The sequence below is a fragment of the Gallus gallus genome, chromosome 11, assembly GCF_016699485.2.
Source record: "Gallus gallus isolate bGalGal1 chromosome 11, bGalGal1.mat.broiler.GRCg7b, whole genome shotgun sequence".
NCBI lineage: Eukaryota > Metazoa > Chordata > Aves > Galliformes > Phasianidae > Gallus > Gallus gallus.
The window spans coordinates 16649982-16661830 of record NC_052542.1 but is presented as its reverse complement, the minus strand read 5'-3'; the positions used below and the strand labels follow the sequence as shown (position 1 = coordinate 16661830).

Here is an 11849-nt window from a genome sequence, read left to right as displayed (position 1 = left end):
TTTTCTTCTATTAAGTAGTATCTTAGGTTGTTAATTATATTGATCTCAAGAGGACGCTGTATTTTGCAGACATAGATGATTCTTTTGCTTATGTTATGGGTGTCTAATCCCTAAGGCATTTGCATTGCAGAAATCAACACTTGAAAACTTTGAATTAAACAAGAAAGGCAAGCTGTCATTTAAAGAACTGTGAACCATATGGAATTTATTTCCACTAGATTTATTTTCTTACCATTAATGAGTATAAATGTATATTTAATTTCTAGAAAAGCAATGTAATTTACAGGATGGAGGAACTGGAAGCAATGTTACACAAGAACGGATGCAGCAGGAATGCTTGCAGTGGAATTTGTTCTCCAGCTATAGCCGTGTCAAATCGAAGTTATCAGCATGTAATATCAGGTCAAATTCATCATAGGCATTAGAAAAGTAAAACATTGAGATGCTGGGTGGAATCAACCCAGCCTTCAGTGGTTTTCAGACCTCTGTTGTACTGTAGAACGGTAACTCTAAAACGTCTCCCCAAGCAATGAGAAATAACCTGAGTACAAAGTACCACCCTTTTGGGGCAGGTTTGGCTGCCCTTCCTTTTCCAGTGAGATTGCATTTCTGCAGTGTACTCCATCCAAGGAGCTCAGAGTGCTTCACAAGCCTCACGAAGCCTTTGCTGGGCACCATCATCGCAGCGTTGTGATGGGCGAGGGTCCGTGCTTATGGGCTGGCAGTTTGATGTGCTGTGCAAGAACAAAGAATTCCCCATTTCACCCTACATTTCAGTATGAGTCCATCTTAATGCCTCAAGAGCTGACTGATGGAGGTCGTTGGGCTTTACAGAAAGGAACATAAGCTCTATAGAAATCCAGGAGCCTGCTTTCTAGTGATGTTCAATCTATACACAGTACAGTGACTGTGCTTCAGGAACATTTGAGGCTGTATAGTCATCTGTTGGGATTGTTTTAAGTAGTATCATGGTTAGAGGTGGTTTCTTGAGCTCACTGCTCATCGTGGGTTTTGCCAGACCATAGTCAGATGCAGAGCACCTCACTGCTGTCTCTGAGTGGTTTTAGATGGATATTCCAGTGAAGTAGAGGATGCAAATGACTCATGGATGGACTCCAGATACATTGTGAGGTATGGAAAGTGACAGAATGATGTTGAGACCTTGCCATTCCTGATCACAAATAAGAACTGAGCAGTAGTAAAGGTTGGCTGGTCTATGTGGAACAAGTCACATCTGGAAGGCTAATGAAGATGAAAGAGTTAGGAAGATATTCTTCCTCAAGCTTAATTTGCTGCAGAATTAGGAGTGTAATTACATTTTTAATGGGGATAGACCTTTCCATACTGATAATTCAATGCAGGCTGTACTCATTGCCAATTAACAGGAGCTGCATCAGGTGTTTGTTTTTATGGTGATAACGACCAGAGGCTTCAAAAGAGTTGTGATCACAGGGAGCTAGGTGATACCAAACGCAATCAAGGCCTGCTCTGACGAGCTTACAGTCTTGGTCCTACCGAGACGAGCATTAACCCCAATCACGTGTGAAATGAGGGTGAGATCAGTGGGGTGAGCTGTGGGATGACCCGTGCTGAGGCTCCTGCTGCAGCTTGGTGCCCGCTGCTTTACTCACTGACAGGGAAGAGCGTGACCCCCAGGTCCGGTGGCAGGCAGGGGATTGCTGTGCTTTGCCTCTGCAAAAAGAAAGGACCTGGTTCACATTCTGCGTGGCTCCCACATTGCTCCCAGCTTCTCCTTCTACCTCTCCCTATAAAATCTCCTGCTTGGGTATCAGTGTCTGAGGTAAGAGCTGTGCTACGGCGCTGGGCCCTGCGCTAGAGCCTAGTTTATAGTCTTCACTGCCTGTGCTTGTAGAAGGAGATGGAAGGGATGGTTCAGGAGATGCTGTGGGAGAGAAAAGAGACAGAATTAAAATGGAATTGGATGTTGTTCAGTGAAGCAGTGCCCAAATAAAATCAGCAGACGATCCTATGGACCAAAGAGCAGAAGCTGGGGGGAAACAGTGGGGCATAGGGGAGCGATCCCAAGTTCAGGCACATCCTTCCTGGGTTGCAATGAGGCCCAGAGGGGCTGATAGGCACATATCAGCTCTTTCCACTATTATGCCCTTGGTAAATGCTTGCCCCTAATTGCTTTTTAATCCTTCCACTCTTAGAAGATAGCTCAACTTTCTGGCAGCTGGACTTCATTTACAGAACATAATGTTTATCCATCAGCATCTCTCTGATTTCCCTTGTGCAAGATGACCTTAAAAAAGAAAAGAAAGGAAAAGGGAAAAAAAGAAAACTAGAAAACGTGTAGATTTATATGGCAGAGAAATAGCAAAATATGCTGTAAGAAGTGTATGATCATAACTTGCAGAAGAAAACTGTGTAAGACACGATTACAGGGCAGCAGTAGCTGTGAATAGCACGGTCCATTTGCTACTACAGTGGATAAACGCTTTAACAAAGAGGCATTGCCTGGCAGCGGTGTTCAGAGTGGTTAAAGGAGGACATGTGTTTGTGTCGTATTTTGTTCTGGTTGACAGCAACCAAGATGCTTTATGTAGGGCATCTCTTGCCACTGATAACTGTGTGTGAGTCCTTGTGGTGTTACCCAGCACTGTCTACGTTCATAGGCACACAGTCACCACTCTTCCTTTCTTTTTTTCTTTTTTTTCCAACTCTTGTGTTCAGTAGCATCTCAAAATCCATCTGGTATTAATTAATTAGTGGCATTAATTGAAAATCGTGCCTTCTCTTTGGAAGATGTCTCCAGACTTCATAGGAAAGGAAGTTGACAAGGGGTGGTGTGGACTCAGATTCCATGTGATGCTTAAATAGATCAATAAACCTAATTATGCCTTCTTAATCCTTTCCCCATCCCAGTCCCCTCATTATGCTGACACTAACAGCAAAAAAATGGGCACATACGGTCTGGGACAGCGTGAATCACAGAGCTCATGTTGCCTGGGAGGACATGTCCTGGCAGCGGGTCCAGGTTGAGACTGGGAGGTCCTGACTGGTACTGGACATCAACGGTGGTTCCTGCGGTGTAATCGGGAAAAGAAAGACTTTATTCTTCACATCATTACTGAGAAGCCAGATGGTCAGGCACAAGGCTCTTTTTTTCAGGGAATATGGGAGACCTCTGTGGGTGGGGGTTAATGTCTTGGCTCCTCTTTGCTTCCTTCCTGCTCCTGCTGTCTGTGCTTTCAGCCTTTTTGCTCCCAAATGGTTGGGGTTTCAGCTAATAACCAACCGCACTGTTCATCTGTGTGTGTGTTTCACAATTACTGCTCTTATCAGGGTTTCCCATATAATTTTGTATATTACTAGCTAAAACGTGTTGTCTCCCGGCAGCTTGCATCAATTTAGTAGGCTGCCTAAAAGTCAACCTCCTGGCTGGTGTGAAGCACACAGAGCATACCTGCTCCTAATAAACTGTCCCTTGGTCACATTTTCAGAGATAGGCTAGAAGGGAACCATTTGGGAATTGGACTTGAGTGAGAACGTCCCATGTTCAAGCTACAAATCAACCTGATCCTTCACTTCCCTCCTTCCAGGACCATGTTATCCTTACCAACATCCTACAGAGGACAAAAATCGAGGCAGGAAGCCCCTTAAATGGCTTCATAATAAAACCCCTTTCTCAGCAGTGCTCCTACCTCCCAGCAGCATCTCCTGCAGCAAGCTGTCGATCCTTGCCACTCCAAAGAGCTTGACGAACTGGACCTGCTCGATCATCTGCCAGGTGATGCTCTGCAGTGGGGGCAGCAGCAGGAGGATGTCGCTGAACCGGCCCCGGGAATCGTATTGGCGGTCATTGATGTAGTCCTCCAGGTTGACCTGGACCTGGAAACGCATGTTCTTCACCTTCCCAGGCTCACTGAGGCCTTTGCAGTCTAGGAAGGGGTGGAAGAAATGAAGTTAATTGATGACCCTTGTAGCCAAGAAGTGTTACTCTGGCAACTATGCTCCAGGGAGGGAAAAGGCTGAGATAGAAGTCACTGTCCGACAATTATCTCTGTGTTATCTCAGATATCTCAGATGGAATAGGCTATTTCAGTGCAAATAGGAAGAGCTTAATTCAGATGGATGTATCTGGGTATATAAGCAGAGAGGAAGGATTTAGAAGCTGATTTGTATTTGTCCTGCAAACTGCTGAGACTTTCGCCCATACATTTTGAGTCTCAACTCTTGTTACTAAATCTATGCAGGTTTAGAGCTTATCTGTTTAAATATATGAGCTGGAGCACCAGGTTCTTCTCTTGATTTCCTGTCTTTGACCCACAGTCACTCTGATTTCCATGGACCACTGGTCTAGTTTTGCTTAATCAAGTAAGTGTTCAAGCTATGTTGAAGTGCACAATTTACAGCTTTCCACTCCTGATTTTCCTTGCAACCTAAAGCAGAAATTTCTGGCTACTGGACCACTTCCTTCAGTCTACAAAGAACGGCCAAGCACTACATTCTAGGGATCGTCATGCCAAGAGATTAAATAAAGTGGTTAGCAAGTTATTGTATGTCAACATGCAACTCCATGGATAAGCCTACTTGTTGGCACGAATGAATTTTGCTTCTGTAGAACCTGGCACTTTTCTCTTTCAGATGAAATCACAGTGCCTCATTGTTGCAAAGACCTAAAGCTTAATTGAGATACCAATCAGCTGAGGAGGTAATTTGTCTAACAACACGATAACGCCATCCCTATACAGGTTTGCATCAGGCACTTTGGCAAGCCAAAGTTCATGATGTGTGTAGAACTCCTGTATCTTGATTTGAAATCAGAGAACACAGCAAAAAAATGATTGATGGAAGATGGTACTCTAATTTTCCATGCTAATAGATGCCAAAGACAAAAGGGTGTTGCTCTGTGCTTGGAACTGTTCCTCTTCCTCTTCTCCAAGCTGCAGGGCGATATACCTAAAGCTGAATGTTCTACTGAGGGGACAGGGACAGCGTGCATGCTGCACGCATTTGTTTGGGGGGAACCTGAGTGGGATGGTTGTGGTAAGACAATATAGGGATGATGTAAAGCAAGTTTTTCTCTGTTTTATGTTTCTCTGCTCTCTTCTCCACCCTGGGCTGCCCAGCTCTGCCCTCGCTGGTGCTGCCTGCCAGCAAGATCCATTAACAGACATCCTGGATGTTTCTGGGTACTCAGTGCCCTGAACAGTCCTCAGCTCTGTGGTTTTTAATTCTCATCTCAGAACTCTGATGGGTGCTCCAAACTGCTGCTCAGTCAACTAATTCAGCTAATGCATAATTCAGTAGGAGCATATATGTCCTTAATAGGCATCTCTTTCATTTCAGACTAATGGGCTTTCCTGAAGCCACCTACAGAGGCAGCAAAACTCCTCTGAATTCTGCTGAGACTTGCATGTCTGACTGGCTGAAGTTACTACATGCTAAATAGCAAAGTCTTCAGGGATAGGGTGAAACGCAGAGCTGTTCCCTAGGGGTCTTCAGCCTGGCTATCAGAGTTGCTCTTGGGAATGCAAAAGCAGGAGGAAGAGCTGTGTTTCCCCACCCTCTGCCCTATTTCCCATATCCCCCTATAACACAACATCTCCTCAAGCCTTGTGCTTGCCCCTGCAAGCAGGAAAGTCACATACCTGGATCAAAGAAGATGATGGCTTTAAGGCATGCATACTCATTGTCGTCAATCTGGATGTCCCTCAAGGGCTTCACCAGCTCATCTAAGATCCTGGTGGCCACACGAGCGATTTCTAGCTCTGGACAGTGCATTGGGATGATGAAGTCATTCCCTGGGGACAAGGGAGAAATTCAACATTGAATGCACTGTAGAAATGGTCTCACCCATCAGTTGTCCAGACCTGGGCTTCCAGTAGTCCTACTGCCATGCTGAGCAGAGTTGCAGCGCAGATCTTCACACCCAGATTCACAATGGAGAGGCAAGGCTTGGATCTGACTCTTTGGTCCTTAGTTCTGCACATATCAGTGCATTAATACCATACTCAAAGTTTGTTCCATCTTCTGCTCTGATTTACAGTTTTCAGCACCCATACCCAAATACCTCACTGTGCCCTGGCAATCTGTTGCAAAACCAGGATGCAACTGTTTGAGATCCCACTTAATATTGAGGTTTTCCCAACCACAGTTTCAAATCATAAGGGCACAGGTGTAAAAGATGATCTTAGTGGTCTTTTCCAACCTTAATGACTCTACAGAAAGTCACAGTGTATTTGCCTCTCCCTTTCTTCTCTTCTCCAGAGGTCTCCTTGAGCACTTAATCCTAAGATGTGCAGTGACCTATCCAGGTTCTGTGAGTGCAGATAATAAAAGCAGGAGTGCTTACAGTACTTTACCTAATAGTAGAAAGTCGGTGTAGGGTATGGACCGCTTGGCTACCCCAAGGAGCAGGTGTTCCCCTGCATGGGCTCTGAGCAAGGCAACCTGCAGGCAGCACAGAAGAGAGAGGTCTTAATAGAACTTCAACTCGAAGAGCAAAAAAGGGGATGGCTTGAGTTCTTAGGAGACAAATGGCTTTTATACTCATCCACCAGGTTTCAATAAAGAGAAAAACACACTGTCTGTGTCCCTGTGCACACTGGAGTGACCAGATCTGTATTTTTGGGCTTTTAGGCTATTGAACTCATTGCCTTTGGCCTTTATTCTTCATCTCCTGCCAGCTTATTGCTCTGCATAGTAATATATTGATGCCAGATTTCTCCCGTTGAAAAGTATGGCTGAGAATTAGCACGGAAGGCAGCAGCACTGCAGGGAAAGGCGTTTGCCCATCACCTGGTCATCCAACGGCAGCTCGCAGAACGCAGGGATGTACTTGGCCCACTCCACCAGCACCAGCAGCTGCTGCTTCATGGACTCACACACATCGTTGATGGTCGCCACTTTCTTCATTGCTATATCTGCGCTGTGCACGGGGCTCAGGGGCAAATACTGAAAGAGAAGCAAGGCACAACCAGATCAGCGCAATCCTACCGCTCGAAGTACCCACCCCCACGCTCCTGGCTGCATCCTTCCTCCGTAGCAATGGCTGCACATTTGTTCCCCAGGCAAAGCACCACGAGGTGGTGCTCGGTCCCAGCACCACGTCCCATCCCTGCCTCCTTCACTGCCTGTTCCGTGTCCCCGCTCTTACAGCACTGGGGCTCAGCTTCACAGCAAAGCAGCAAAATGCACGAAATGCATCCCCTGAGGTGGGTGTCTGGGACAAAATCCACCCACCTTGATCTCTAAAGAGCTGCGTGGTGGGGAGAGAGTTAAGATGTAATGATTTTTGCAAAGGAAACGGATGCATTGTTGCATGTAATCTGCAACATCTGGACCATATGCCTCAGTGGCGAGAGGCGATTTGCATAATAATTTAAAGGACACTCAGGGCGAAATTCGTTGTGAAACCAGAAAGCAATCAGCATCTGTTTAAGACAGCAATTTTGTTAGCATTATTTTTTTCTCCCTGGTAAAAAAAAAAGAAGTAACAAATAAAAGATGTAATTGGCCATAATGGGAACATTGCGTTCTGGCCAGGACACATTGTGCAGCAAGGAGGGCTGCACTTCTGCCTGAACTTCAGGGAGCTTTTGGGGTGCAGCAATAATTGAGGTGGGGGCAGAGGGGGCCTGGGGCATCCCTCAGAACTGCAGCTCTGCATCTCACACCCCAAAGGCTGTGTTTTGTCTGGGGGTTGTCCCTGTGTCTCCTACCTGCTGTGCCATTGCCTCGGCCTGGGTGAGCATGCTGATGGACAGTGAGCCATTGTCTTCATAGCTGCTCCTACGGATGCTGATCCTGTCGCGCTCATTCTGCACGGCTGCAACGAGAGCCAGGGAACAGAAGTCTCCTCATTAAAGAAGCTCAGAAGAAAAGAAACTTCAGTTCAACCCCATTAAAGCCATCCTCTCAGCCCTGATCACCCCACTGCTCCCTTCTCAGGTTCCATTCAGGTTGGATATTAGGAAAGATTTCTTCTCTTGAAAGAGCGATGACGCACCGGCACAGCTGCCCAGGAAGGTGATGGGATCACCAACCCTGGAGATGACCCAGAACCATGGGGATGTGGCACTGAGAGACGTGGTTATGGGCATGCTGGGGTGGGTTGGGGTTGGCTAGGGGGATCTTGGAGGTCTTTTCCAGCCTTAATGATTCTGTGGCTCTTTGCTCAGGACACATTTCTCCACATTTCTCCAAACTGGTGGAGGAGATGTGGGCACTGCTTCCTACACGGGATGGGAAGCTGCCTGGTTTATGGGATTCTTTTGCCAGCTCAGGTCAAACCTCTTATCTGTGTTCCTAACTGGCCCCTGATGAGAGGCCAATAAAGTGAAAGGGCAGAAAACAGGCAACAGCAGCAAAATCAACATTTCCCATGACAGGCAGAAGCTTGCTGTTTGTTTTCCAGGATCCAGCACTCAGCTTTGCTTGTAGTTGAACAGGGTGTGCTGGGCACAGGGCTGCCAGGGCTGAGACATCAGAGCCATTTTGGGGTTTTACACCTCAGAGCCACCTTTGGTGGAGTCCATTTGGAAGAGGTACTCTGCACACACGTGCAAGCAGTGGAGCCGCTTCAGTCTGAGGCAGTTAAAAGGTGATTTAAAGAAAGATGAGTGGCCACTGGAAATACATCCATGAGCTATAGTTAACCTTCAGAACAGATTAACCTTTCACAGCTTTTTTTCTATGCACCAGACAGCATCCAGCTTTGAACAGAAAGAAGTTAACCCAAAGCCAACCCTTTCCTGGCAAGTCTCTGCCCTACTTCTCACATCTGGCTCCAAGGTAGATGCTCCCTTTGGAACGAATAGGCTCTTTTTACCCACTCCCATGACAAGACAATTTTCCCTTAGTAATCAACCAACACAATGACATAGGTCCCACAAACCTCTCCTGCTCCCCTATGACAGACTCCTTTAAGAGCCTCCAGCTTGTTTTTCTCCTGGCTGCTTTTATGGCACATATTTCAGTGCTTTCCTCATGCCCTGATAAGCTCAATCTCAAGTGTAAGTGGATGTTCTGGCCGGCTTTCTCAAGGTGATTTGGGCGTTGTCACTGAAAGTACCCAAGATGCTGTGGAATTAGATACAAAAGGGAGTTAATGTTTTACCTGCCACAAAAATAATTTATTGCTATGTGGTAATTATATTGCCATAATTATTGTGCTTGTAAAAGGGAAGGGGTAGGTCATGGTGGTGAGGCATCACTGTGCAGAAGGTGCTCTGGCTTGGATGTGATCTCGGCTTTGCTGACAGTAAGAAAGGACTAAAACTCCACTATTTCCAGTATTTACCCAGCGAGCCCCATCTTTTTTCTCTCATGCTGTCCTCAATTCACTGCTCTGGTTTCCAAAGCCAATGAATGGAAAGACCTGGATCAGGCTGATGGCTGATGGACCACACGTAGCCCACAGAATTATAGAACCATTCAGGTTGCAGGAGACCACCTAGATCCCCAACCCAACACCAACCCAACCCCACCATGCCCTCAGTGCCACATTTCCATGGTTCTGGAACACCTCCAGGGATGGTGACTCTGTCACCTCCCTGGGCAGCCTGTGCCAATGTCTGACCTCTCTTCCATTGAGCATCTTTTTCCTAACATCCAACCACGGTGCACACGATGCACATGGCTCTGCTCCATGACCCCAAATAGCTCAGCATCCCTGCAGGCAGAGGGGTGCCAGGGATGAGAAGAACCCCTGCAACCCCACGCAAGGAGACGTCAGTGGGAAAATGTCCCTGTGATGCTGTTGGCCAGGGACAAAGATTCTCTGACCTCGACTTCTCCCCAGGGAGTTTGGAGGGAGGGCAGAACGATGCCCGCATCTCCCTCCAAGGAATTCACCACATGTCCCAGCCTGTGGGAAGCAGATGAGAAAACAAACATCTCCTCCATCTGACGTTTCCATACTCGGAGCAACCCCAGGCCCTTTTGCCATGAGCACACTGAGGATGCTGGCGTGCGGAGCGCTCGCTGCAGCTCTTGGGCAAACAGCGGTGTGTTTGTGGGATTGCAACAATCCCATGTTTCCCAAACATTTTGTCCTTGCTTCCTTGCCACATCGGTACAGAGCACGTGACAAGGAACCCCTGGAGAACCCAATACATACAGGAACAGGCATTGATTTGTAGGGAACAGCAGCAAGCCACTAACTTTCCATAGGAACTGCAGATGTTAAAGCTCTCCTTTGCCACCTGCCTACATGGGAGATGCTGTAATTACTCTGCTAAAGCAATCTTTATTTAATGCCAATTGGGTTGGAATTGTGCTAATAAATGAGCAGCATACAAGGAAACACCAGGAGGAGGAGCTCTGAATGCCCCATTGGAGCTCACAGTGTGCCCATCTCTGCTGACAGATTCACTCCTTCTTGCTGCTGGATTAATTTCTATGCACAAATCATTTTTTTCCCCCCATATTATCTCTGATTCTGTAGGGGTGGTATAGTTTATTTACACATAAAAGCCAACAATATGTGTACATTTAATCCTTCCACATGCTGAGGGCCATCACAATGCTGGGGAGGCCCTTTACCTTTTCCATCTCCCTTTGCAACGCGCTGCAGTTCCAGAATTCTACAAGTTGGCAGAAAAGACGTGCACATAAAAGGTATGACATGCTAACAAAACCCTCCTACAAACCTGTCTGATTTAACAAGAATAAATAAATAACAACTTCAGGTCCTCCCACTGTGCAGTGGTAGTAATCATTCTTCTTACTTCTGCATAAAACCACAGCAGCTCGTGTACATTCATAAATTTCTTTCAAGGGGACAAGAGGTTAAATATTAACCTTTCTTCACCAGCAAACTGCATCCTGACAGTGCAGTGTTGGACATTTCAAAAGGCACCAAGGTTATTAGCACAGCTCCACGTGAGCCAGTGGCTGGGCTCATTTGAGAAATCACAGCCTGCTAATTTGTTCAAGGTTGAGCATGGTGACAAATAGCTGCTAGAAATAGTTTTGGGGGGTGTTTAATATCAAGTGTGCCCCTCATTCATAGATGGTTTCCTGGCCAAAAGCCTGTCCGGTAGTATTGTGTGAAACAATAGAGATCGAACCTTCTTCTGTGCAAAGATAGTGAAGTAGAGAGAACAGCCAGAAAAGAAACGAAAGGGATGGAGATGTCAGAGTGCACATCGACTGCCCTGCGGCACTGCCCTGACCTTCACCACACACCAAGAGAAAGGTAGCAGATCTGCAACTATCCAAGACCTGGAGAGCACTCAAGCAAGTCTTTTCCTCACAGCTTGTCCCAACTTCAATGAGTGCTTACTTATTAAAGTGAGTTATTGATAAGAAAAAATGTGATAGGGGTAGGAGTGTTCCTAAATGAGCTAATTTCTAGGAAATCTGGAGGCTATTTTCCACAAGACTTATGTGTTGGCCCTTCTTTACTCTCGCTGGTGATGACGGGACCTGGATCCCTTCTCACGGCACAAGCAGTGGCTGGATATTTTGGGTGTTCCTAAGCCTAAATTTCTCACTAGAGGTAGAGTGCTCAACTATGGGACATCTCTTCAAAAAGCAGATTCAAATTCAGAGTGCTCAGACAGCCATGCACCTGCCCCAATAGACAGGTCAAGCTTTTGCGTCATACAGCTTCTCCTTTGGGAAGAAATTGCCATTCCACCAGGCTGGCTAGCATAGCCTCTCTCATTCTCTTATCTAATAGGGTTGTTTCCAACATGGAAACAAGGAGAAAAAGATTCAGAAGTGTCACATCACGTCTTACAGCACAAGAAGATCGGAAAAGAAGAAAAATCACTCTGGATCCAAAGCTCCAGCTTATCCATTAGTTCTGCCAGGCTGAGGACACGTAGAGAACAGAAAGTTTTCCAGCGCTGCACACCACGCCATGGAGCAGC

General features: G+C 46.4%; 1 protein-coding gene across 7 annotated transcripts in view; it reads right to left on the bottom strand.

The window, feature by feature from the left end:
* Positions 1–204: 204 nt before the first annotated feature.
* HNF4beta (hepatic nuclear factor 4beta) overlaps positions 205–11849 on the bottom strand; it is a 33977-nt gene continuing 22332 nt past the window's right edge. For 5 of the 7 annotated variants that reach the window (XM_046899487.1, XM_046899488.1, XM_040707091.2 and 2 more), the window contains 7 exons: positions 7692–7798; positions 6769–6924; positions 6333–6420; positions 5619–5771; positions 3669–3905; positions 2935–3048; positions 205–1903 (listed from right to left, as the gene is read on the bottom strand). In XM_046899487.1, the coding sequence (XP_046755443.1) occupies positions 1767–1903; positions 2935–3048; positions 3669–3905; positions 5619–5771; positions 6333–6420; positions 6769–6924; positions 7692–7798 (992 nt within the window). In that variant the 3' untranslated portion in view covers positions 205–1766. The remainder of the gene's footprint in view (positions 1904–2934; positions 3049–3668; positions 3906–5618; positions 5772–6332; positions 6421–6768; positions 6925–7691; positions 7799–11849) is intronic. The other 2 variants (XM_040707093.2, NM_001030576.5) reach the window with 2 other exon arrangements.